The 23,072-nt window shown below is 62.4% G+C and overlaps 13 protein-coding genes across 13 annotated transcripts; 9 read left to right on the top strand and 4 right to left on the bottom strand.

The window, feature by feature from the left end:
* Positions 1-544: 544 nt before the first annotated feature.
* On the top strand, positions 545-1,005 carry HETIRDRAFT_416519 (uncharacterized protein; the record flags this gene model as incomplete). Its single annotated transcript, XM_009546247.1, has 3 exons — positions 545-721; positions 801-902; positions 955-1,005. The coding sequence occupies 3 exons, from the start codon at positions 545-547 to the stop codon at positions 1,003-1,005; spliced, it is 330 nt and encodes a 109-aa protein (XP_009544542.1).
* Positions 1,006-1,370: 365 nt separating this feature from the next.
* Positions 1,371-3,155, top strand: HETIRDRAFT_58376 (uncharacterized protein; the record flags this gene model as incomplete). The annotated part of the gene is made up of 8 exons (XM_009544952.1): positions 1,371-1,583; positions 1,638-1,748; positions 1,800-1,863; positions 1,924-2,287; positions 2,344-2,651; positions 2,706-2,802; positions 2,858-2,911; positions 2,984-3,155. 8 exons carry the CDS (start codon positions 1,371-1,373, stop codon positions 3,153-3,155), a joined length of 1,383 nt encoding a protein of 460 aa, XP_009543247.1.
* A 1,740-nt stretch (positions 3,156-4,895) lies between these two features.
* On the bottom strand, positions 4,896-5,231 carry HETIRDRAFT_18523 (uncharacterized protein; the record flags this gene model as incomplete). The annotated part of the gene is made up of 2 exons (XM_009544853.1): positions 4,896-5,036; positions 5,097-5,231. Coding segments are annotated over 2 exons (276 nt in total), but the record flags the coding sequence as incomplete, so codon positions are not given.
* Positions 5,232-5,639: 408 nt separating this feature from the next.
* HETIRDRAFT_109233 (uncharacterized protein) lies at positions 5,640-7,109 on the bottom strand (the record flags this gene model as incomplete). Its single annotated transcript, XM_009546246.1, has 4 exons — positions 5,640-5,937; positions 5,989-6,242; positions 6,386-6,815; positions 6,871-7,109. The coding sequence occupies 4 exons, from the start codon at positions 7,107-7,109 to the stop codon at positions 5,640-5,642; spliced, it is 1,221 nt and encodes a 406-aa protein (XP_009544541.1).
* Positions 7,110-7,191: 82 nt separating this feature from the next.
* Positions 7,192-10,043, top strand: HETIRDRAFT_473617 (uncharacterized protein; the record flags this gene model as incomplete). Its single annotated transcript, XM_009546245.1, has 11 exons — positions 7,192-7,364; positions 7,427-7,534; positions 7,601-7,715; positions 7,771-7,838; positions 7,895-8,025; positions 8,093-8,304; positions 8,373-8,605; positions 8,677-8,812; positions 8,900-9,108; positions 9,197-9,383; positions 9,544-10,043. The coding sequence occupies exons 1-11, from the start codon at positions 7,209-7,211 to the stop codon at positions 10,041-10,043; spliced, it is 2,055 nt and encodes a 684-aa protein (XP_009544540.1). The 5' UTR covers positions 7,192-7,208.
* Positions 10,044-10,164: 121 nt separating this feature from the next.
* Positions 10,165-12,400, bottom strand: HETIRDRAFT_458377 (uncharacterized protein; the record flags this gene model as incomplete). The annotated part of the gene is made up of 8 exons (XM_009546244.1): positions 10,165-10,982; positions 11,057-11,186; positions 11,258-11,382; positions 11,441-11,451; positions 11,526-11,904; positions 11,972-12,054; positions 12,117-12,317; positions 12,367-12,400. 8 exons carry the CDS (start codon positions 12,398-12,400, stop codon positions 10,383-10,385), a joined length of 1,563 nt encoding a protein of 520 aa, XP_009544539.1. The 3' UTR covers positions 10,165-10,382.
* Positions 12,401-12,830: 430 nt separating this feature from the next.
* On the top strand, positions 12,831-13,427 carry HETIRDRAFT_109237 (uncharacterized protein; the record flags this gene model as incomplete). Its single annotated transcript, XM_009546243.1, has 2 exons — positions 12,831-12,947; positions 13,014-13,427. 2 exons carry the CDS (start codon positions 12,831-12,833, stop codon positions 13,425-13,427), a joined length of 531 nt encoding a protein of 176 aa, XP_009544538.1.
* A 235-nt stretch (positions 13,428-13,662) lies between these two features.
* Positions 13,663-15,520, top strand: HETIRDRAFT_312653 (uncharacterized protein; the record flags this gene model as incomplete). Its single annotated transcript, XM_009546242.1, has 6 exons — positions 13,663-13,864; positions 13,939-14,021; positions 14,097-14,467; positions 14,613-14,756; positions 14,816-14,945; positions 15,044-15,520. Coding segments are annotated over 6 exons (1,407 nt in total), but the record flags the coding sequence as incomplete, so codon positions are not given.
* Positions 15,521-15,852: 332 nt separating this feature from the next.
* Positions 15,853-17,965, top strand: HETIRDRAFT_458376 (uncharacterized protein; the record flags this gene model as incomplete). Its single annotated transcript, XM_009546241.1, has 8 exons — positions 15,853-15,892; positions 15,946-16,146; positions 16,205-16,287; positions 16,346-16,712; positions 16,775-16,785; positions 16,837-16,955; positions 17,040-17,169; positions 17,234-17,965. 8 exons carry the CDS (start codon positions 15,853-15,855, stop codon positions 17,738-17,740), a joined length of 1,458 nt encoding a protein of 485 aa, XP_009544536.1. The 3' UTR covers positions 17,741-17,965.
* Positions 17,966-18,346: 381 nt separating this feature from the next.
* HETIRDRAFT_450234 (uncharacterized protein) lies at positions 18,347-18,620 on the bottom strand (the record flags this gene model as incomplete). The annotated part of the gene is made up of 2 exons (XM_009546240.1): positions 18,347-18,538; positions 18,612-18,620. The coding sequence occupies 2 exons, from the start codon at positions 18,618-18,620 to the stop codon at positions 18,347-18,349; spliced, it is 201 nt and encodes a 66-aa protein (XP_009544535.1).
* A 183-nt stretch (positions 18,621-18,803) lies between these two features.
* On the top strand, positions 18,804-20,944 carry HETIRDRAFT_458375 (uncharacterized protein; the record flags this gene model as incomplete). Its single annotated transcript, XM_009546239.1, has 8 exons — positions 18,804-18,846; positions 18,898-19,098; positions 19,167-19,285; positions 19,321-19,696; positions 19,774-19,784; positions 19,836-19,951; positions 20,023-20,152; positions 20,229-20,944. 8 exons carry the CDS (start codon positions 18,804-18,806, stop codon positions 20,793-20,795), a joined length of 1,563 nt encoding a protein of 520 aa, XP_009544534.1. The 3' UTR covers positions 20,796-20,944.
* A 65-nt stretch (positions 20,945-21,009) lies between these two features.
* Positions 21,010-21,246, top strand: HETIRDRAFT_450232 (uncharacterized protein; the record flags this gene model as incomplete). Its single annotated transcript, XM_009546238.1, has 2 exons — positions 21,010-21,040; positions 21,089-21,246. The coding sequence occupies 2 exons, from the start codon at positions 21,010-21,012 to the stop codon at positions 21,244-21,246; spliced, it is 189 nt and encodes a 62-aa protein (XP_009544533.1).
* Positions 21,247-21,770: 524 nt separating this feature from the next.
* Positions 21,771-22,843, top strand: HETIRDRAFT_109241 (uncharacterized protein; the record flags this gene model as incomplete). Its single annotated transcript, XM_009546237.1, has 4 exons — positions 21,771-21,990; positions 22,053-22,337; positions 22,494-22,614; positions 22,672-22,843. The coding sequence occupies 4 exons, from the start codon at positions 21,771-21,773 to the stop codon at positions 22,841-22,843; spliced, it is 798 nt and encodes a 265-aa protein (XP_009544532.1).
* Positions 22,844-23,072: the final 229 nt, after the last annotated feature.

The raw sequence follows: 23,072 nt of genomic DNA, 5'->3' as shown, positions 1-23,072 counted from the left end.
CTTGGTGAAGGTTCATATTAGGGAAGATGCTATCGCTCTGTCTCAGACACAGATATATGATGATCTTCTTACATTGTGAGAGAAATGACGCAGTGATCTCTGCGGTGTCCCACGACTGTTTTCTGTGACGCTCGAGCTCAAGAGAACGAATGACGAAGTGATCTGGGAAAATGGCTCATGTGATTGAAGGTCTAGACCTTGCGATAGGAAATGTCAATGGGCGCTGCGATTGATTCTGTTAGAACTACTTCAACTGTGAACGGAATTTCCACACCCAAAATCGTAAATTTGGCCTTCGAATCAGATTGAGCATCTGTGCGCGTATATGGAGTAAGGAATCGGAAGCCATATGGTTTTGCTAAATTTTGTCGCGCAAGGTTGGGATGCTGGCTCCAGCGTTCAAACGTTCAAGGTCGCTTGTAGGGTTGTCGTATAATCGGAAATGCTTTGCCCAGTTTAGTCATGTTCTGCCATTTGGGACCGTATATTTAAGCCCCGCCTCCCATACCAGTACTTGTTGGACAGCTGAACTGAATTCTTAGATATGTTCCTCGACATGCTTCAAAGGAAGAAGACCGTGCTCAACGAAATGCATAGCGTTGAGTATGCTATTGGATGCCATGCTTCTTCCGCTTGCTCCCTGCTGCGTCATGTGCTGTGCCGTCTGATTCTCAAATTTAACGCTCCGATCGAGTCATTTGGGGTGTCTTGTTGTTCGAAGGTATCCGAGTCCTCTTGTCTGCTTATTGCAATCTAACAGATATCACTTTTGAACCCTACTTTCTGAAAAAGACCTCTAGTCTGCATCAACGGAAGGGCTAACAGTGCCCTGTATGACCAAATGGAGGTGGTTCCATGTATCTTGGATCGAACACAAATTGATAACTTGGGCTTTCCTTTCGGTGAGATCTCTATTTGGATGATATATCTCGTGTCTCACGCTTAGTTCCATAGCTATTGACATGCATTCGACCGTTCAGCAGTATTGAGCACGGCGTGAGGTAGCGTGAGGTGAACCGGAGAAACCTCGGAGAGTCGTGATTACTCGCTGAAGGACACCTGTTCCCGAGTTCAACTTCGACAGTTCGCCGCAGGGCCATATCTGTGAAGACGTACCGAAGGCCGAAAGCCCTGCCCGTTTATGCATCCAAGCGGCAGGCAACATCTTTTGTATATAAAATTGATAAGATGTGTCGGCGGCGGTTGTTAGCAGGCCGGTATAAAAGCTGCAGCAGACTGGCGGACCTCCCTCACCCCTTTCATTCCTTACGATCTTCGAACGTCTAGCTATGCTCTTCAAAAACACCCCTCGTGTATCCTATCCCATCTTCTCTCTGACGTCGCGTTCCTCGCATGCATCCCTCCGCGGAATGGCAGTTGTTGCGACGACTAGAAAGCCGAAAGCAGAAGGGTCTATCGCCTCTGTATTCACTACCTTATCTGGCGGCGCGGATACCGTCCTTCCTCCTCTTTTCTCTGATCTCAAGAAAGAGATTTGGCGCGACAATCTGGTGGAAAGTTGGCACGAAGTCCTCAGTCATCTCGATGAGGCTGTAGAAGAAGTCGCCACCAAGGGGGCAACTGTAAGAATGTCTCACCCGCTGTATCTCCATCCTGCTCATTTTTATGTGTTTTAGATCATTCCAAGAATTACGTTTTCAGAGATCAAGAAAGGCGTTTCTTTGGAGCAAGCTGCAGCAATCAAGAAAACGGGTGTTGTTGTAGTTACTGGCGGCGTTCCGAAAGAGGTGGGATGCACCAAGCGCATAAGGCATCAGTAGCTAATTTACAGTTTCCAGGAAGCACTCGCCTGGAAGCAATCTCTCCGAGACTATGTTGCTGACAATGTTGGGCGAGTCAAAGGTCAGATCTATCGCAACCCAACCCTATGCTTTATTCATTTATCTATTCGTTTATTTCAAGGCTTCCCTACCGATAACATTCAGGCATATGAGATATATAACTCGAAAGCTCAGACCCTCGCGAGAACACACCCTGCACTTGTAGAGACCCAACGGCAGTTACTAGCGCTCTGGCACACATCTGACCCGTCCACGGAGATAAGCCTCACCACACCCATCTCTTATTATGATCGCTTCCGTATCAGGATCCCTGGAGACCGCTCTTTTGTACTCGGACCTCACATTGACGGTGGATCGATTGAACGATGGGAAGACCCGGGGTTTAGGGCTTGCTTCAAGAACATATTGGAGGGAAGATGGAGGGAGCATGACTCCTTCGATGCGTCTCCGAGGATCCATGCTAAACAAGATCTTTATCATGCGGCGTAAGTATTCACACATTGATAGGCGCTTCCATGTTACTCAAACTACCAATCCACAGGAATCAGTGCACTGTCTTCCGCCCTTGGCAGGGATGGACGTCGCTCTCGACCACAGGCCCTTCTGAAGGCACTTTACGTGTCTGCCCCATGCTCCCATTAACATCCGCATACCTGATGCTTCGTCCATTCTTCCGACCGAACTTGGGGCTTTCTCTTCGCGACTGGGTACCCGATCTTGAGAGCACATCATTCCCCGGGAGTGTCATGGCGAAGACACAGGAGCTGAATTCTGTCACCCATCCGCATCTGCAGTTGGACCGTACAATGGTGTCGGCACCGAGGGTAGAGCCAGGGGACCAGATATATTGTACTATTTTAACCACCTACCATCGCGGTGATGCTGATGCCCCAGTCTCGATAGGGCACTGCGATGTTGTCCATGCGGTCGAAGGAGAGCACAAAGGACACAGCGACTCTTCTGTACTATATATCCCCGCTATTCCCTTGACTCTTCACAAGTGGGTCTTCTTCAACCAACGCTCAGACCAGCACTTGTGATCATCTCTGTCCTAGTGCCGATTATCTTCGCGACCAGCGTAGCAATTTCATCAACGGTCTTCCTGCGCCGTACGTACCGCTATATCTGTTACGATCCTCATTCTCTGCGTTCTGTAATCTAACACAATATTATCCTGACAGGGATTTCCCCGGCGGAGAAGGTGAATCGCAATTCGTCAATCGAGCGTCCGTTCAAGATGTCGCAAGTGTTGAAGGCCAGCGTATGCTTGGCCTTGCACCATTCGAAGCGTCAGATCATGCAACTGCAGGGGAGAAGGTCGTCATATCAAAAGCAAACGCACTGTTGTTCTAGGTTCTGTGTAAGATCACGTGTAGGTACAAGTACAGCTTTTGGTCCCGCAAGGGAGTCGGTTTCACATCAACTGTTGTATTGCGATTGTCGGGTTTCCCCGTCCTTTTGGGCAGAATCTTCGTTTCTATAAGTGACCCCTTCGTCTTCCACCGTCCACCAATGGTGCACGCGGAAGCCGATGACGCCGCCTAGAATCTGCCTAGATCTCGTAGGACCCTATCGTACGGTCGGTCGCTCAGAAGTCACTATCTCTTGCAGGCACGCCTTCCCAATGCATGACTTTCTTTCCTATCTGCCTGCCATACTGCAGTGCTGTGGTGATTATGTCCATACGCCTCACGAAGTTCTGCACCTCGCAGCGGCGATGCAATTCTGTGGGTTCTGCAGTGTCATCGGGACGCTGTGGGGAATGGCGGATGACGATGGGCCTGCCCTCACTCGGGAGTTCTACAAGTACATGTTCCGTCACAATGATCCAACACGGGTGGATTTCAAGGATTCTGCGATGGCGCTGAGATGTGGGATCGACGCGTCAAGGAAGGCGAAAATTGCGCTGCATCGATGGGCTGCGTTTGTACATAGATATCGGTGCGTGACGTCGGGTTGGTATATATTATCTGTTTTCCGTCGACGTCACACTGACGAGTTTACCACAGATAATTTTCAGTAGCAGTCTTCATGCGCCCCAACGAACTGCAAGGTCCGGATCCTTGAGGGGGCGTCTCAGTCGTATCGTTACTTGCGTTCCGCTTTTCAAGTTCCGTTTCAGCCTGTTGTTTTGTCTGTTGGTTCGGTCATTCTGGTATCTATGATGTTCACCTTGCGCTTGCTTTGCTTAGTACTCGCACTGTCCCTCTGCACTCGTTGACAGATCCTACTGCTCTGCTCGTATGTTTACGATTCCTTGCTTTGCTCCTTGCTACATCGATGTTTTTCTTGTCCCGACGCCCGTTTTCCATTTTTTCCGGTCCCAGTAGGAGGCAGGTATCTCCTTTCAGAGTTTCGCGAGATCTCCATCTGATATACCGGCTCCAAGCCTTTGACACCACTCGCAATCAAAGTCAAGCCGAGGACCTTTGTCCCTTCTAGAGTTTCTACGAAAATGTCATGGAAAGTCCCGGTTCAGTGTCGTGACGACAACCCATCGGCGAAGCGTGGGCGCCGGCGTTGGTGCCGCGCCGCGTCGCATAGGCTCGTGTCTTCGTATGAGCGAGAGAGATCGCTGATAGTGCTTCCGCTAGCGTCAGAGCTCGGGACGGAGGCGTGATGCGCGCGTCTTTCAAATGGGACGAGGGGGGGGGGGGGATGCAGGATCCAACTGAAAGCGCCCGGAGCCTCATAGAAAAGTCTGCATCAACCATCGTCGAGAGTTCGTTTTGCGTTCTGTTTTCATGCACGGTCCCGACGAGAAGTTCCACGATCAAAAAAGCTGCATTGCGCACGGCCGAATCTATCCGTCGCGCAAACGCTCCACAAGCAGCAGAAGCACGCCAGATCATCGCACCCGTCATTGCTTCAACAAACAATCAATACACGCGCGACCGACGCAAGCAGCGAACGACCCAAAATCGGGACCCCAAAAAGCGCTCGAAAGAACCGGTTCCTCCAGCTCACACGTCGGCCGCGTCGGTACACGCGAAGAGCTCCGACGACGCGCAGAGGACCTGCAGGGACATACCCTAAAAAAGGCCAGCGCAAGTACACGCGCCACCATCGTACAGACGTCACTTTGTCGGGATAGATGTTGCTGCAGTCCGAGCTGACGTTCGGGTTGTTGGCGAGCAGCGTGCTCGCGGCGCCCGCGATCGACGCGCAAAAGTCCCCAGACACGACGGTGTGCGTCGTCGCGCAGTCCTGTCCTACGACGCCCAAGCAGAGGACCTGCACAGGCGGAGGCCGTCAGCATCAGTCACGCACACAGAAGCCGAGAAACGCCCGGACCTCTCCCACAGGGAGGTTGTCGCAGGCGGCGCCGACCTTGTTCTGGTTCACAAAGGCCACCTGGGATCTAAAACGCGTCGCGCGATCAGAAACCGCAACAGGGACGCATGCGGCATGGGCTAACACGAAGGCGCTGAAGAAGTTGGCGATAAAGTCGCGCGTCTCGCCGGGGGATTGGACGGCGGCGTTGCGCGCGCAGGCCCCCTGGGCGCCGGCCGTGGCGGAGAGCGCGGGGAGGACGAGGCGGAGCGAGATGGGCATCCTGGTCGAGGAGGGATGCGGACGGGGAGGCTCGTGCTGGGACGCGAGGACGACGGCGCGTATCTGGACGGGGAGCACCGACGGAACCGACGTCACTGCTTCGAAAGCCGGGGCGTGTTCGCCGTCGACGCGTCCTCCAGCGATCACCACGCCGCGCGCGGGTCGAGTAACCCGAACACATCGCATCGCATCGCATCGCATCGCATCGCAGCGCATCGCAGCGCCGAGGCGATCAAAACGCACGGCGGGCGTCGCGAGTCCCGCATCGCATCATATGGGGGATCAGCAAAAGGGAGGACTCGGCGAGGGCGACCCCCTGCCGCACTCGCGTCTGTCGTTCGCAGGTGCGAGAGATTTGCCCGGAACGAGCGTGGGAGGAATCGCGGATTGAGCGGCGGGGACGCGACGCCGCGGACGGGAGGCGACCCACGGCGGCGCGTGCGTGCGTCGATTCGCGCTCGAGGATATTACTAGACGGCGCGCGCGCCCGTGGAGCTCCGTGGAGTGGGCGGACACGACGGTCGGCGGCACCGTCGAAAGCGCGATGTCGGAGTTTGACGAGACGTCGGAGAGAGCGTGTCTACGTATGGAGGCGAGCGTCGAGCCCCGTTCGCCCGTTCCGGGATCTCACTCCGCATCGAGAGTCAGTCGCGCCGGACCAGCGCCAGCGTCAGCGCCAGCAGGGCGCCGATCGCGATCAAGGCGGAGCACGCCATCACGGACGAGCGGCCGGGCACGAGCGCGTTTGGCGAGACGGCGGCGGCGGCGGAGGAGGAGGAGGAGAAAGAAAGATCCCCCGCCGCGCGCGGCGGGGCACGCACCGAGGACGGACGGACCCGCGAGCAAGTCGAGGTATGGACGATCCAGGGCGAGGCGGCGGCAGCGCTGGAGTGCCCGCGTCAATCACGTCGTCGCCGGCGGCGCCGTCCCCGCGCGGTCGCGGCACAAGCGCAAGCACGGCCGAGAGTCTCGCGAAACGGAGCGAGCGAGCGAGCGAGCGAGCAAAGGGCACGTGGCGCAGGGCTCACTGGTGGCCGCATGCCGACATCAAAGGTCGCACGCGCGGGTCCACAGAATCTGCCTTGCCCTGTCCTGCCCTGCCCTAATGAAGCGGCGCGCAACACATGGCAGCGACCGCGCGGCTGCGCCCACGGTCCAAACTTCTGGGAGCGGCGGGCGGCGGCGGGGTCTGGCCTGAGCGAGGTGAGTGTGCGGTGCGAGGGCAAGAGTCGGTCGGTCCCTCGGTGTACGCCCGGCGTAGGGCGCATCGTTCGACGGACGTGTGGACATGGTGGGTCCCGGCCACGCTGGACGCCGGTGATGGGATGCCTGCGCACGAGTGCAAGGTTAGGGGCGGCGCGATCGTGCACCGGGGAGGGATGGTTCGTGCCAGGAGTGCGCGTGCGTGGGGGTGCGACGGTGCGATGGGCGTGGGCAGCGAGCAGCAGGCAGCGTTCGCTACGGCGAGGCAATCGGTCGCGCAGGCCACGGTTCGCGCCAGGAGTGGGGCGACGAGCGCGGGCGGTCCTCGGTCAGGTCACGGGAACGTGTGCGCGCCGAGTCGTCGCTGTCGAATAGCGTTGGGGAGCCTGGGGGACTCCGTCGACGGCGGTGCTGACCGCGTGCTGCCCCAAGGCGGGCACTTAGCTTGCCTGTTCGCGATGGGCAGTATAAGCGGTCGACGCCACCGTGATCTGCGCCGGGACGCATCACGTGCGTGCGAGTCATATCGCTGACGCGGGCCTCAGTCATGCGCGAGGTTAGGCTGGCTGCTAAGCGCGGAAGGACTCGATACTTGTGCCCGATGGCTCGCTTGGCTGCTCTTCACCGTGCTCACCCTCGCCCACCACCATGCCCCACCCGTCCACGGACGCCGACCCGCACGCGTCCGCCGTCTCCGTCTCCGCGTACGTCTCCGACAAACCCGCCCTCGCCGCTCGTCCGCCGCGGAGCGCACTCAAGTCCGTCTGCCTCGTCGCCGCCTGCACCCTCGCAAATTTGATCAACGTACGTCCGCCCCCGTCCCCACCCAAGGGCCTAGCCTCACCGACCCTCCCCGCCGGACCTAGATAACGAACATCACCACCGTGTCCATCTCCCTCCCCAGCATCGGCAGGGACCTCGACATCCCAGAGGCGAACCTCCAATGGCTCATCTCCGCCTACTCCCTCAGCTCCGTGCGTGCCCCCCTCCTCGCCCCTCCCGCGTTGCAGCCCCACTCACACGTACTTGTCCCGTTGCAGGGCTGCCTCCTGCTCTTCTTCGGCCGCCTCGCAGACCTCCACGGCCGCAAGAAAACTTGGCTCCTCGGCTTCCTCTGCATGGCCGTCTTCTCCATCGGCTGCGGCTTCGCCCATAGTGAGCACCGCCCCTCTCGCGTCTCCCCGACGCGCTAACGCCCCCGCACGCACAGACGAGATCACGATCGACGTCCTGCGCGCCTTTCAAGGCATCGGCGGCGCAGCCGTCGTCCCCGCCTCGGTCCGTCCCGTCCCGTCCCCGCGCTGGTATTCATTAATTCCCAACCCCGCCCTCAGCTCGGCATCCTCGCCCACGCCTTCCCGCCCTCCCGCGCCCGCTCCGTCGCCTTTGCCACATTCTCCGCCGGCGCACCCGTCGGCGGCGCGGTGGGGATGATCATCGGCGGCGTCCTCACCCAGCTCTCCAAGTGCGTCCCCGCGCTCCTCCCCGCGTCCCTCCCCTCCCCACTCGCTCACCTCCACCCGCGCCCGCAGACCCGCCTGGCGCTCCAACTTTTACCTCATGGCCGGCATCTGCGCGCTCGCCATGGCCGCCGGCGCCCTCAGCATCGACGCCGACGAGCCCTCCACCGAGCCCGACCGCCGCGTCGACTGGCTCGGCGCCTTCCTCGTCACCGCCGGCCTCGTCCTCGTCATCTTCGTCCTCAGCGACGGCGAGACCGCCCCGCAGCAATGGAAGACCCCGTGTGAGCCGTCCCCTCCACGCGTGCGCGCGTGCGTGTCGTGCTGATGATGACGACGACGGCGCGCACAGACATCATCGCGCTGCTCGTGCTCGGCGTGCTGTGCCTCGCCGCCTTCGTCGCGTGGCAGCTCTTCCTCGAGCGCGTGCTCGACGGCGCGCACGGCGCGGGCCGCTACGCGTGGGCGCCCCCGCCGCTCATGCGCCTCTCCATGTGGACGCGCGCAAACGGCCGCTTCGCGGTCATGCAGACGATCGCGTGCGTAAACTGGTGCAGCTTCATGGCCTGGGGGTTCTGGGTCCAGGTGCGTGCGTGCGTGCGCGCGCGCGCTTAGCGGATCGTGGTCGACGCTGACGCGGACGCGGCGTGTCGCAGCTGTACTACCAGAACTACGTGCAGCTCTCGCCGATATTGACGATGGTGCGCATGCTCCCGATGTTCGTCACCGGCGTCGCGTGCAACGTCGTCATCGCGCTCATCATCGGGCGCGTCGACGTCATGTACATCGTCGGTGCGTCCCTCCCTCCCTCCACACACCCACCCTCGACCTCGACCTCGACCTCGACCCGCTCACCGACGCGCTCGCGCCCGCACACAGTCGTCGGCACGCTCTTCACCTCTTTCGCCAACGTCTTCTTCGCGCTGATCGACCCCAACGCGCCGTACTGGGCCTTCGGCTTCCCCGCCGCCATCTTCTCCGTCTTCGGCGCCGACTTCGTGTTCGCCGCCGGCACGCTCTTCATCGCAAAGGTCGCGCGCCCGCACGAGCAGAGCGTCGCCGGCGCGCTGTTCCAGACCATGACCCAGGTGCGTGCCCCCCACCCCACCCCCCCTCGCACCGTCCCGCCACACCCTTCGCTTCCTGACCCGCCTCGGCCCCCGCCCCGCCCGGCAGATCGGCACCGCCTTTGGCCTCACGGTCTCCACGATCGTCTTCAACCGCGTGCTCGCGCGCCAGACCGCGCGCCTCGACGGCGGCGCGCGCTTCGACCCCGCCGCGGCGACCGCCGCCGCGCCGAGGGAGGCGCAGCTCAGGGCGTATCAGGCTGCGGAGTGGACCGCGTTTGCGTTTGGGATACTCGGTGCGTCGCGTGGCGTGGCGTGTCGCGTGGCGTGGCGTGGCGGCGCGTGGCGGCGCGTGGCGGCGCGTGGTGTTTTTTTTTTTATATCGATGTTTGGCGCGCTCGTTGCTCTGGCGTACCCGTGCTGACTGACTGTCTGTTTCGTTGAACGCACGCACAGGCATGCTCCTCGCCTTCTTCCTCCGCGGCGTCGGCATCGTCGGGCACAAGGGCGAAAAGGCGCACGAGCCCGAGCCGGGGCTCGACAGCCAGGGCACGGTGCACGAGGACGCGCGCGTGCGGCCGTCGCGGCGTGCCAACGCCGCAAAGGCCGCAAAGGCCGCAAAGAGCGCAAAGGGCGCAAAGGGCGCGGGGCTCGCGGCCGCGACGGGGCTCGAGGTGGAGAAGCCGGCCGGGGACGGCGCGCATGGGGAGGTGGAGGAGCGGGAGCGCACGCTGGAGCCCGAGTCGGGGGACGAGACCGAGACCGAAGGTGAGGGCGGCGGTGAGGGCGCGCAAGAGCCCGTGCGTGAGCGGGACCGGGATCGGGATCGGGCGCAGGTGGTGCGCGTGCCGGAGCACGCGTGGGAGTGGGACTGGCAGGAGGCGCAGGCGCGCGCGCGCGGCGAGTCGCCCGTCATGCGCGCGGTCTCTGTCGAGCCCATGCCGCTTGTGCGATGATGGCCGCGCCCCGCCGCGCCCCGTCGCGTCTGATTTGCTTTTTTCATTTCGCTGGATCTATTGCTTGGGTTCCTCGCACGTCGTGTCGTGTTTTCGCCGCCGTCGTGTCCTCTCTCCGTTTAATCCTGCACGTATGCTATGCTATACCGCACGCTGTAAGTAAGTAGACAGGTCTGCCGCTACCGTATCTATCAGAATCGCCGCGTCGTTGGGGGGCCGCTCCGTCCTGCGTTTACAGGAAACACACCCCACTCGCCGCCCCCATCTTTACATCATGATCGCGTCGTGAAAGATAAAATAAAATCAAAACCTCGTGAGACAGCCCGCACCACGCGCGTCTCAGTGGTCGACGCGCACCTGCAGCGCGCACGAGAAGCGCGCGAGCTCCTCGGGCGTGAACAGCGTCCGCTCGCGCAGCATGCCCCACTTGACCCACCAGTCCTCCGCCGCGTCGCGCGCGTCGTACCCCCACAGCTCCGCGTTCTCCGCGTACTGCTGCGCCAGCTCGCCGAGGCCCTCGTCCTCGTCCTCGTCGTCCTCGCCCCCATCGTCCTCTTCTTCCTCCGGCGGCGCCGACGCCGACGCGCCCCCCTCGGCCGAGCACACGGACCGCGCGCCGCGCGAGCCCGAGCCCGAGCCAGACCCGTACGTGGACCCCTCGCGCTTCTCAGCGCGCCGCCTCGCGACCTCCGCCGCCTCCGTCGCGGTGATCGACGCGCGGAGGTCGGCGTCGCGCGCGGCGCGCGCAGCGCCGGAGAGCGTGACGTAGATGCGGTAGCTGCGCTCGGTGTCGTGCAGGCGCGCGGCGCGCGGCGCGTGTATCTCCTCGTAGGCGTACAGGATCGAGGGCAGCTGCGCGGGCACGCGGAGGTGCGCGAGGAGCGTGGAGAGGACGCAGGCGGACTCGAGGCAGTCTGCGGTGAGGTACGGCGCGCACCACTGCGGTGCGTGAGCGGAGTGTGTGAGCGGGCGCGGGACAGGGGACGGGGGGGAGGGCGCGCGGGGCTGCTCACGAAGGAGGGGTGCGCGGCTTGGCCGACGAGGAGCATGCGGCGCTGGGGGTCGACCCAGGACTGTGCGGGCGCGCGGTCGACGTAGCGCCCGCGGGCGAGCGTCCGCGCGTGCTTGAAGAAGTATTGGAGGCTGGCGGCGGGCGGGGGGCGTCACGACGCCTGGGCGGGCGGGCAGGGGGAGGAAGAGAGCGCGCGACGCACCGGGGTTCGAGCTGCGCGCAGTCGACGCTCGAGGGCGCGACGTACTCCCAGTCGCGCGCCGCGGAGGCGTCTTCGCCTGGCGGATCGGGGAGGTCGACGTGCAGGCCCCACGCGTTCTGGGTCGGCTGCGGGGCGGACGGTCAGGTCAGGTGAGTCCTCCTGCGCGGGAGCACGCGCACTCACGAGCGGGTATCCTGCGAGCGCGCACGAGGGCGGGGGGGCGGGGGGGCGTTAACACGACGGCACTATGGGACGCGCGCGCACGCACCGATGCCGAAGCAGTTGTTGCCGAACCACAGCATCTGGCGCGCGCGCGCGAGGTGCTTCATGCCGGGGTCGGACTCGACGACGTGCTGCTCGAGGATGCCGGTGTAGACGGAGCGGCCCGAGTAGGCGTGCTGCGCGGGGCTGGCCTCGTTGAGGGCCTCGCGCACCGTGCTGTGGATGCCGTCGGCGCCGACGATGAGGTCCGCGTGGAGGACCTCCCCCGTTGCGAGCGTGACGGAGGGCCCCGCGCCGAGGTCGCTCGTTGGGGCCGGGTCTGTGGACGGCGGCGGCGGCGCGACGGAGGCGACGGGGGAGTTGAACGTGATCTCGGCGCCCTTGGAGACGGCGTAGTCGTGGAGCATCGTGTAGAGCGCGTCGAACTGGGCGCGTGGGGGGTGGAAGGACTCAGTGAGGATCGGACGGATGGGCAGGGCGGCCGGGACGCACGGCCATAACACGAAAGTCCCCGCCGCTGTCTCTGTACATCTCGGGTTTCCACGCGGTGAGGGCGATGAGGTCGCCCGTGTGCACTGCCGGGGGGGCGCTGGTTCAGTAACGCGGACCGTGGAGAGAGGGGGTGGAGAGCACGCACTATCGCAGAGGGGGATTTCTGACAGCAGGGCGCTCTTCTGGGAGAGCTGATCGTGGAGGCCCCAGTGGGCGAGGACCTTGGCGGCGTTGGGGGGGACGCGTATCGCACCGGGCGTCGTGGGGAAGCCCGACGATTTTTCGAAGAGGCGCACGCGATGGCCATCGGAAGCGAGCGCGGTCGCGGACGCGAGACCGGCCAAGCCTTGGGGGAAACGTGAGGTAGGGACACTGGCTGTGCCTCGAGAACATACCTCCGCCTATGACGATGACATCGAGTTTGAGCATGGGCAGTGGCGGGCGACGAGAGGGGGACAGGGGACGAGGACGAGGATGTGGAGGTGGTCGTCAGGCCGAGGTCAGCGCCCTCTATCGCGCACTAGAGGAGGCCTAAATAGTAACAAGGTTGCGGAAATGCAGAGGCAGCGGGCCATTCTAAAATGAAGGTCGAATCTGGGACGAAAAGGATTAGCCAGCCCCTATTGCAGCCTTGCTAGCGTCGATGGCCACCCGCCTCGCCCAATCCCCTGTCGCGATCAATGCATACACTCTGGCACGTGCTCGCACTTGCCTTTTCCGTCCATTACACCTGCCATATCGAGACGTATCGTCGGACGAATGTCCGAGGGCTCTCCCACTGCAGATCTGATCTCAATAATCGACATATGAGAGGTTGGCTGGAACGAACCTGAGAGTCTCTGCGCCCTTTGAGGCTTCCATGTCAGAATGCCAGGCCGTTGGCCCTCTGGATATGGTGGAAAGTCTACGAGCACAGGGCTCCAGGAACCGCCATCCAGCAAGAAGTGTGGAAGTACGCACCAGAGGCTCGCGTGAAGTGCGCCCGCCCGCGCGCTCGCAACGCCATGGAGACATTCGATTGGACTCTCTCATGGCATTCTAGATGGGCGAGACTGACGTTGCCGACTCCAAGGAACCGTTGAACGCCGGCATGCCGACATACCCGACTCGAGACGCACCTCGGCCGCACATGCCTGCGTCCCGCTCCCTCCCGCCGCTCGAGACTCTCCACACCGCGTCCCCGCCCGTCTCTGCCATCTTCCCATCTCCAGTCATCCCCATGGACCTACAAGCGCCCCCACATCGACCGCGCCGACCGGATCGCGTCTATCTGTACAGCCTCGGTGTGCTGTCAGGTACAACATCACTCAGGCCCAGCAACCGTCTGCTGGGGACGCATCGAGCGTCCACCGATGCCTGTTGTCTCGCCGAGTCGCGCCGAGCAGCCCCACGACGCGCTCAGGCTACACCCATGAACCGACCCCGCCCACCCTTGATCCCTTCTTGTGACCTGTAGCCTGTCTCAATCTGATTCCGTGGTCTAGATCTCGCCCGTTGGAGGCTCGAGGTTCACTCGTGGCCGCCTGCATCCTTATAATCCCGCGCCTCTCGACTCACCCGCGGCAACAGCTCTTCCTTCTCCACTCCCATGTCTGCGCTCAAACTCGACGTGCTCATCGTCGGCGCGGGTGAGGCGCTGCCATCACACACTTTCTCTTTGTACCCCGTCCGTCTCACCTTCCTCCTTTCTAGGTCTTTCCGGCCTCGCCACCGCTTACGCCTTTGCTTCGGATGGCCATCGTGTTCGGCTCTTCGAGAGAGCCTCAGGGATAGCATCCGTCCCCGGCGGGATCCGCCTCCCGCCCAACGCGACCAAGATCCTCGTCCAGTGGGGCATGGGCGACGAGCTGCGGGAGAAGAGCGCGGTCATCACAAGCGCCACGTTCTGCGATCGTGCGTCCCCATCTGCCCTTCTCAAATTCCCTTTCCTCCATCGATCAGACGCTCCTCCCGACTTGATTCATCAGTGCACACCGGCGAGATCGTCGGACGCACGGAGTGGATGCCGAGCATGTTCATGGACAGCGGCGGCGAATTCCACATGATCAACGTGCGTGTCCGCCCTTCCTGCGTGGGTAAGTGCGCGGCGCGCCGTCGGCTGATGAGCGCCTCACGGACTCTGCAGCACCGCGATCTCTGCGACATGCTCTATACCCGCGCCGTCTCCGCCGGCGCCGAGTTCACCTTTGACAGCGCGATCACCGCCATCTCCCCTCCCTCGCCCGCCGGCCCTCATCCGTCGCGCTCCAGCGCCTCCGCGCTCGGCCCCCAGCCGTCCGTGACGCTCGCCTCCGGGGACGTCGTCCACGCCGACCTCCTCATCGGCGCCGACGGCGCACAGAGCCTCCTGCGATCCGTCGTGGACGAGCAGTGCCCCGGCGCGTACACCGGCACGACCATGTACACCGGCGTCGTCAACGCCGCGCGCGCTGCGGCCGACCAGTATCTCCGCGAGATCATCGAGATCGGCCATCCCATCTGGATGGGCGAGGGGGTGTTCGGAATGGGTGCGTGGACTCGCTTTGCTGCCGCTGCTGCCGGTGCGTGCGTGTGTGGGGTGCTCATCGTGTCAGGGCCCGTGGTGGCACAGTCTATCGCACGGTGAGCGCCGTCCCTCTGCGTCCTCGCGGCCTCCTCTGAGCGTCCCGGCGAAGCGACCCGAGGGCGAACACGCGTTCCACATCGAGTGCAGGGAGGACACGGACCTGGGAGGCCCGGCGGACTGGGACAGCGTCCCCTCGTCCTCCATTCCCCATACTGATGAATTCGAACCTCGGTACGTGCCGTACGCTGGGCGCACGGCTCCCTCGCGACCGCGATTCGGCACGCTGACCATACACGCAGGATCCGGCACCTGTTGAAATGCGTCCCTCAGCTCACACGCGTCCGCTGTTGCGCACACCCGCCCGCAGAGAACTGGGTCGACGCCGCGCGCAGAATCTTGCTGACGGGGCAAGCCGCCCACCCCATGCTGGTGCGTGACCCCGCTTGCCACCCTACCCTGCCCTGCCGTGCCCTGCCGTGCCCTTCCCTGCGCTGCCCAGTCCCGTCCCGCACTGACACCGCGCACAGCCATGCGCCATGCACCAGAGCTCCGACTGCCTCGAGTCCGCCGCCGTCCTCAGCACGCTGCTCTCCCACTTGCGCGCGCCAGCACAGCTGCCCTCGCTCCTGTACGCGTACCACGACCTGCGCGCACCGCGCGCCGCGCGGCTGCACGACCTCGAGCTCAAGAACCGGTTCTACCTCTGCATGGAGGGCGATCTGCGCGTCGCGCGAGACGAGAATATGCGCGCGTCGCTCGTGCGGCGGCGCGGGGACGACGGGGCGGAAGAGGAGGACGACGGGGGGCAGCTGGCGAGGCAGTGGGCGGAGCTGTCGGAGGTGTGGGGGTACGATGCGCGCGAGGAGGCGGAGGAGTGGTGGATCCGGTGGGGGCTGCTCAGGGAGCGCGCGGGCGGGGTCGCGGGCAAAGGCGCAGATGCGGACGCGGACGCGGCGGGGAGCGTGTTCGGGGTCGGCGGGGTGCCATTTGAGGTGTCTGGATGAGTGAGCGGGTCGAGGAGGATGGCGCTGGACAGATACCCGGTCGCGATGGGATACGATACAACGAGTGCACGTGTGTTTGCGCTGCAGACCCGACGGTGGAATGCCAATGCTAAGGACTCCCCTTCTCAGGACTCTGGTGTCTGCAAAAACCCGCCTCCGGTGCATGGCGGTACAGACCATGTCTGTGCGTCAAGCAGCGTCTTTCAATAAGATCCGTCTTTGTCTGTCTTTTTTTGTGGTCGCGATTTACCTATTGTAGGTGCTCCGAGCCGCCAGGCTTAAAATGCGATGCCCATCACACGCCCACGGCATCATCTTCTTTCTGCACTCTCATGTCCGCACTGAAGCTGGACGTCGTCGTCGTGGGCGCAGGTCTGCGCTCTTGCTGACCATGGGACCGTATCCTTCTTACACCTCGCTTGCAGGACTCGCCGGACTCGCCGCCGCCTGCGCCCTCGCCGTGAATGGGCATCGTGTCCGGATGTTCGAGAAATCACCAGAGACACCGAGCGTCGCGGGCGGGATCCGTCTTCCACCCAACGCGGTCAGAATACTCAAGTACTTGGGCATGCAGGACGAGCTGTCCGAGCGCTCTGTCCTGGTGACGAGCGTGGCGCTTCGAGATCGTGCGTTTCTCGTCTGCCTGCGCTCCATACTCGGCGCTCACATGGTGCTCGTACCCAGTGCGCACCGGCGAACTCATCGGGAACGCGGGATGGGTCCCCGTCATGTTCAAGGACAGCGGGGGCGAGGCTCGCTTGATCGACGTGCGTATCCTGTCCTCCCGCGAGGCGTATCTGCGTCTGAGCTCTCCTTGGCCTCCAGCATCGCGATCTTTGTGACATGCTATGCAAGCGTGCTATTTTTGCCGGCGCCAATGTATCTTTCAATAGCACGGTGGCCAGCGTCTCTCCTCCATCAACCCACGCAGCGCCCTCGGGGTCTGATGATCAACGGCCTTCGGTCTCGCTCCACTCGGGCGAGATCATCCATGCCGACTTGATCATTGGAGCCGACGGGGCGCGAGGCGTCGTGAGGCCCGTCGTGGACGCGCAGAACCCTCGCTCGCCCTGGAAAGGCGCGTACACGGGCACGACCGTGTATACCGGCGTGTGTGCCGCCGAACATGCAGAGCTGGAAGAATCAGGACACGAAGTGGACGTCTGGATGTCCGAGGGCTTCCATGCAATGTGTACGTGGATTCATGCCCGTCTGCTCGTGCACGCGCTCATGCCGGCCGCTCGCGGCATACAGCGTACGGTACGGTGAGTGTCGCGATTCGTGAGCGCTGTGCTATCGTCTGAGTCCCGGCGAAGGGGAGGAATGAGTACGTTTTGCATATGGAGCGCATAGAAGATTTCGTGGACGATCAGGTCGATGAGTGGGGCACCGTTCCAGCGTCCAGCATCTCACAGACTGGTGAGCTCGCACCACGGTAAGCCAAGCCGCGTCGTTGTCGTCGTCGTTGTCGTTGTCATCACCGTGTCGATATCTCAACGCCCGACGTTGATCTAAACAGCATTCAGCGGATGCTCAAAGGCATCTCGTCTTTCGCTCGCGCACGCTGCTACGAGCCTTCACCCGCAGACGAATGGGTAGACGCCTCGGAGACGATCATCCTGATCGGCCACGCCGCACACCCAATGCTGGTGCGTGCATTAGACTGTCGTTGCGCGTCCCGCGCCGCACTGACGCGCCTCGGCCCGCCCCCAGCCCGATGCGCTGCACCAGAGCTCCAACTGCCTCGAGTCCGCCGCCGTACTCGCCACGCTGCTCTCCCACCTCCGCGCGCGCGACCAGCTGGCGTCCCTCCTGTATGCATACCATGACCTGCGCGCGCCCCGCGCTGCGCGGCTGCATGAGCTGGAGGTTAAGAACCGGTGCTTCACGAACCTCGCGGGCGACCAGCGGACCGCGCGAGACGCGGCCCTGCGCGCCTCATTCGCGAAGGCGCGCTCTTCACAAACCCGCGAAGAGGCCCTGGAGGCCCCCAACCGACATGAAGACGACGACGGAGAAGCGCTGGCGAGGCATTTCGCGGAGCTGTTGGAGGGGTGGGGGTACGATGCACGCGAGGAGGCGGAAGAGTGGTGGGTTCGGTGGGGCTTGTTGAAGGAGCGGGCGATCGTGAGTGAGCACACGGGTGAGGACAGCAGGCCGGGGGTCGTGTCTGGCCTTGGCGGTGTGCAATTTGCGAAGCATACGATCGAACACGCTTGATACCTAGAGGATCCAGTGCTGTAAATAATCTAGGGCGGGAAGTGCCTTCGCACGTCGTAGCTCGCCTCATAGCACCTGCATCGTGAGGAGTATCACATCATAAGATGGTGCAGAACTCATCACTGCAGCTAGCGGGTCTATCTCTCTATCTAGTCTCCTGATGGCAGCAACGTCTGCGATTCTCTCTTAACCTTTGACGTCGTCTTCGGCTATCGTATCTATAGGTATCACCACGCCATTCCGGTTGACTTGATTATTTTTTACCTCTCGCAGTCGACCTTTGACCTTCCTCTTCCAAACACACGCTGCACTCCAGGAACCACGTGCGCGCGGACTCACCTGTCAATGGCGCGTATGCGGGCTCCGGTCAAAGAGAGGAGCGAGTTGCGAGATACTTGTGACGTATTGGCCCGCCAGCACAACCAACAGGAATGATAAAAGTAAAAATAGAACCCACCCGCAGGCTCGAAACGCGGAGCTCGCCAAACAACCACAGCATCGACCTCTACCTAAACTCCCGTGTCTGATTTGACAGTTGAGCGTCGTCGCGGCCAGCACCGGTCTGTGCTCCCGCTCACCTGTCTCGACCTGTGTTCGTCTTGCACCTTACGATCCTGTACCGCGATCGTGCGTGTCCGCATTCCCGCTGTCGTTGCTCAACGCTGATAGCCTCCCGGGGTCTCTTTCGCGCCGGCGAGCGCGTCGGAGCGCGGGATGAGTCTCTCTCTTGTTCAAGGACAGCGAGGGCGACACGCGTGTGTCCGCGTCTGAGCCCCGCTCCTGCCCCAGCACCGCGATCTCCGTGACACACCGTGAAGCATCAGATACTGCAGTGCCTGATGTCTGCAGGACCCGCCGCTGTCTCACGAACCCGGTGCATGGCGGTACACCAGACCAGACCGCGCCCGCCTGTGTACCTCCGAGCTTCGCCTTCTCTTGATCGCATCTGCTTCCGCAATCGACGTCGTGGCGCCGCTTTGCCTATTGAAGGTGCGCGTCCCAGGGTCAAAAGCCCGCCACCGATCAAATGCCCACGGCATCGTCTTCCACCTGAACCCTCATCATGTCGTCCGCTCTGAAGCTGGACATCCTCGTCGTCGGCGCAGGTCTGCGCTCGCCGTTCCCGATCCGTGTCCGTCTAACACCGTAACTTACAGGGCTCGCGGGCCTCGCCGCCACCTGTGCCCTCGCCGTGGACGGGCACCGCGTTCGGCTCTTCGAAAAATCGCCAGGGATACCCAGCGCCGCCGGGGGGATCCGCCTCCCGCCCAACGCGACCAAGATGCTCGTGCACATGGGCATGCAGGGCGAGATGTCCAAGCGCTCCGTCCCGGTGGCGGGCGTGGTGTACCGCGATCGTGCGTCCATGCCTCTGCGCTGTCTGTGCGCGGGCACTCGGCGCTGACAGCTTCCTGTGACCTACCAGTGCGCACCGGCGAGCTCATCGGGGGCGCGGGATGGGTCCCCGTCATGTTCAAGGACAGCGGGGCCGTCGCGCGCGTGATCGACGTGCGTAGCCCTGCCCCTCCATCGCTCCGCGTCCGCGTCCGTGTCCATATCTGAGCCCTGCTCTTCCCCAGCACCGCGATCTCTGCGACATGTTGTACCAGCGTGCTATCTCTGCCGGCGCCAAAATATCATTCAACAGCGAAGTCGCTGGCGTCTGTCAGCCATCGGCCCACGCGCCGTCCTCGGGGTCTGATGATCACCGGCCCTCGGTCGAGCTCTGTTCGGGCGAGGTCGTGCATGCCGATGTGATCATTGGGGCCGACGGGGCGCGGAGCATCGTGCGACCCGTCGTGGACGCGCAGGACGCGGACGCGGACGCGGGCGAGCGGTGGAAGGGTGCGTATACGGGCACGACGGTGTACACCGGCGTGTGCCCCGTGGAAGATGCGACGCCGGACGAAGGATGCAAGGTAGATATATGGATGTCGGACGGGTTCCATGCGATGTGTACGTGCCTCCCCGCGCTGGACCGCCTGCTCGTGCGACCCGACTGCTGATCTCCGCGACGGGCCCAAATGTTACAGCTTACGGCACGGTGAGTGGCACCGCTCATGCGCACCGCGCGTTCGTCTGAGTCCTGGCGCAGCGAAAGCAGGAGATCGTTCTGCACATCGAGCACGAGGAAGAGGCGGGGGACGGGCAAGCCGATTGGGAAAGAGTGCCTCCGTCCAGCGTGCCACGTGCCGACGGATTCGCCCCGCGGTGAGCCCACACGCTTCGACTCACTTCGCCGCTGCGCGACCTCACCTCCCGACGGCCGTCGACTCCCACAGCCTCCAGCGCATGCTCGAACGCGTCCCGTATTTCACCCGCGCGCGCTGCTACGCGTGCCCGCCGGCCGACGAATGGGTCGACGCGTCGGAGACGATCATCCTGCTCGGCCAAGCCGCGCACTACATGCTGGTGCGTGCGTGCCTCCGCTCCCCTCCCACCACGACGTGCGTTTCCCGCACAGCACTGACGCCACGGGCGCGCGCAGCCCTATGCGCTGCACCAGAGCTCCAACTGCCTCGAGTCCGCCGCCGTCCTCGCCACGCTGCTCTCGCACCTCCGCGCACGCGATCAGATCCCGTCCCTCCTGTATGCGTATCACGACCTCCGCGCGCCGCGCGCCGCACGGTTGCATGCGCTGGAGCTCAAGAACCGGCACTTCTTGAACCTCGCGGGGGAGCAGCGGGCGGCGCGGGACGCGGCCCTGCGCGCCGCGTTTGCGAAGGCGCGCTCTGCGAAGACCCGCGAGGAGGTGGAGGGGGCATTCCACGGCCACCGAAACGGAAACGGGAACGGGGACGGCGAGGACGAGGACGAGGACGAGGACGACGAGGACGCGGAGGGGCTAGAGAGGCAGTTTGCAGAGCTGCTGGAGGGGTGGGGGTACGATGCGTACGAGGAGGCGGAGGAGTGGTGGGTGCGGTGGGGGTTGTTGAAGGAGCGGGCGAGCGTGATGGGCGAGGACGCGGGCGAGGAGAGCAGTCACCAGACGCCGGGCATCGTGTTCGATGTGGGCGGCGTGCTGTTTGCGAGGCATACGATCGAGCACGCTTGAGCTTGGGCTTGAGCTCTGGAGGATCCAGCGCTGTAAATATTATGTTCGTCTCCGCTATGGGGGTAGAAGTTGTAGCTGTCTTTGCACGTCGCATCAGGGCACCTGCGTATAACGGAAATTGCTAAATCATAGATGCCATGGTGTGGAACACTGGTCCGTCGGCGACTCGCTTCAACCTCCGACGCAGTCTTTGGATATTGCTGCAATTGCCAACATGCTCCAACATGACCTCCCCGCCGCCCCTCGTCTCTCTCGCTCTGTAGCACAACACCCTCCCTCATCTTAGCCCGCAGGCAATACCCACCACCCCTGCGCCCCTCCTTGGCCTCCCCACCTCGGCGAACCGTCCTCTGCGCCCTCCGATCCTGGCCGCAGCAACACTGGCAGCATGCATGTTGTCCTCGCGCGCTGGCCCGAGCGCTTTTTCGCAAACACCCTGTTGGGCGTATAGGAGCGGAGCTAGGTGGGATGGGAATCACGCCGAGCGCGACAATACAGGCCTGCATTGCACATCGTTAAACAGCGACATAGGGCAATATAGGGCAATGTACATGTTTTCGCGATGACGGTCGGATGCCATCTGCTACAGGACTCTCTTTCTCAGGACTCTGGTGTCTGCGAAGCCCACCACTATAACCAGCTAAAACCCTCTATACCAGTGTAGATCCCCAGTCCTCACGCCATTCTACTCGACTCGATTGTTTTGACTTACCTCTTGCGGTCGACCCTCGATATTCCTCTTCCAAACACAGGCCTCGCTCGAGAAAGCTCGTGCTGCTGTCAATGGCGCTTGTCTGAGGAAGGAAGGACAGCTGGCTGCGAGAAGTCCAGGAACGATTACTTTAGAGAGCTCAGAAGGAGGTTGAACCGCAGGCTGGGCCGTGGTTTTTAAAACATAAACATAAACCTTACCCCCAGGCTCAAAAACGCGATGCTCATCACACAACCGCAGCATCGTCTTTCACCTCAACTCTCATGTCTGCTTTGAAGCTGGGTATCGTCGTCGGCGCAGGTCCATGCTCCTGCTCACCGTTTCCGATCTCTGTCCGTCTTAAAAAAATCATCTTACTTCCAGGACTCGCAGACATTGCAGCCACTTGTGCACTCGCTGCGGATGGGCATCGCGTTCGGCTGTTCGAAAAATCCCCCGTCATACCCGACGTCACGGGGGGGATCCGCCTCCGCATCGCGATCTGTGCGACATGCTGTGCACACATTCTATTTCTGCCGGCGCTCAGATATCCTTCAATTGCGCAGTGGCAGGCGTCTCTCCTCCATCAGCCCACACGGCGCACTCAGGGTCTCGCCCCTCGGTCTCGCTCCGTTCGGGCGAGATCGTCCATGCCGACTTGATCGTTGGAGCCGACGGGGCGCGAGGCATCGTGAGGCGCGTCGTGGACGCGCAGATCTCTGACTTGTCCGGGACGGGCGCGTATACTGGCACGACCGTGTACACCGGCGTGTGTGCCGCCGATAATGCGGACTCGGAACAATATGCACACGGAGCGGCCGAACGTGCGGACTCAGAACTATCTAAACAAGGTGCGGATTTCTGGCTGTCGGGGGGTTGCATGCGATGTCTAGGTGGATCACCGCATGCCTGCTCGTGCGCATGCTCGTGTGTGGGTGCGCGATCTCCAGCGTGTTGTGCGGTGAGCATCGCGATTCACGGGCACTGCGCGTTCGGCTGAGCTCCAGTGAAGCGAAGAAAGGAGTATATCCTGTATATCGGGCGCAACGAAGTCCTCGTAGAAGAGCAGGCCAATTGGGAAAAGGTACCTTCGTCTTGTATTCCGCGCGCTGATGAGGCCGCGCTACCGTAAGTCGAGTCTCGATTTCGTCTTGCGATCTCAGTGACCGACGTTGGTCTGGACAGCCTCCAGCGTAAGCTGGAACGCATCCCGTACGTCACTCGCGCACGCTGCCACGAGTGTTTACCCGCAGACGAATGGGTCAACGCCTCGGAGACGATCATCCTGATCGGCCAAGCCACGCACGCCATGCTAGTGCGTGCTTTTGACGATCGTATACGTGCCGCGCCGCGCTGACACGCGCTGCCCCCCCTGCTTGCTGCACCGGAATCTGCTCGATCTGGCGACGTTGCGAGCAAGGCGCCCAGGAGCGGCGACGGAGAGCGACGGAGGATATGTTGGAGGGGTGGCTGTACAATGCCCGCGAGGAGGCGGAGGAGTGGTGGTGGAGTTTGTTGAAGGAGAGGCGATCATCGTGAGGGGGGACGGGCGAGGAGAGTAGGCCCAGGGTCGTGTTCGGTGTTGG

The sequence above is a fragment of the Heterobasidion irregulare genome (genome assembly GCF_000320585.1).
Source record: "Heterobasidion irregulare TC 32-1 unplaced genomic scaffold scaffold_03, whole genome shotgun sequence".
In the NCBI taxonomy this organism is placed as follows: domain Eukaryota; kingdom Fungi; phylum Basidiomycota; class Agaricomycetes; order Russulales; family Bondarzewiaceae; genus Heterobasidion; species Heterobasidion irregulare.
The sequence above is the reverse complement of the archived record's forward strand: the minus strand, read 5'-3'. Positions and strand labels throughout refer to the sequence as shown.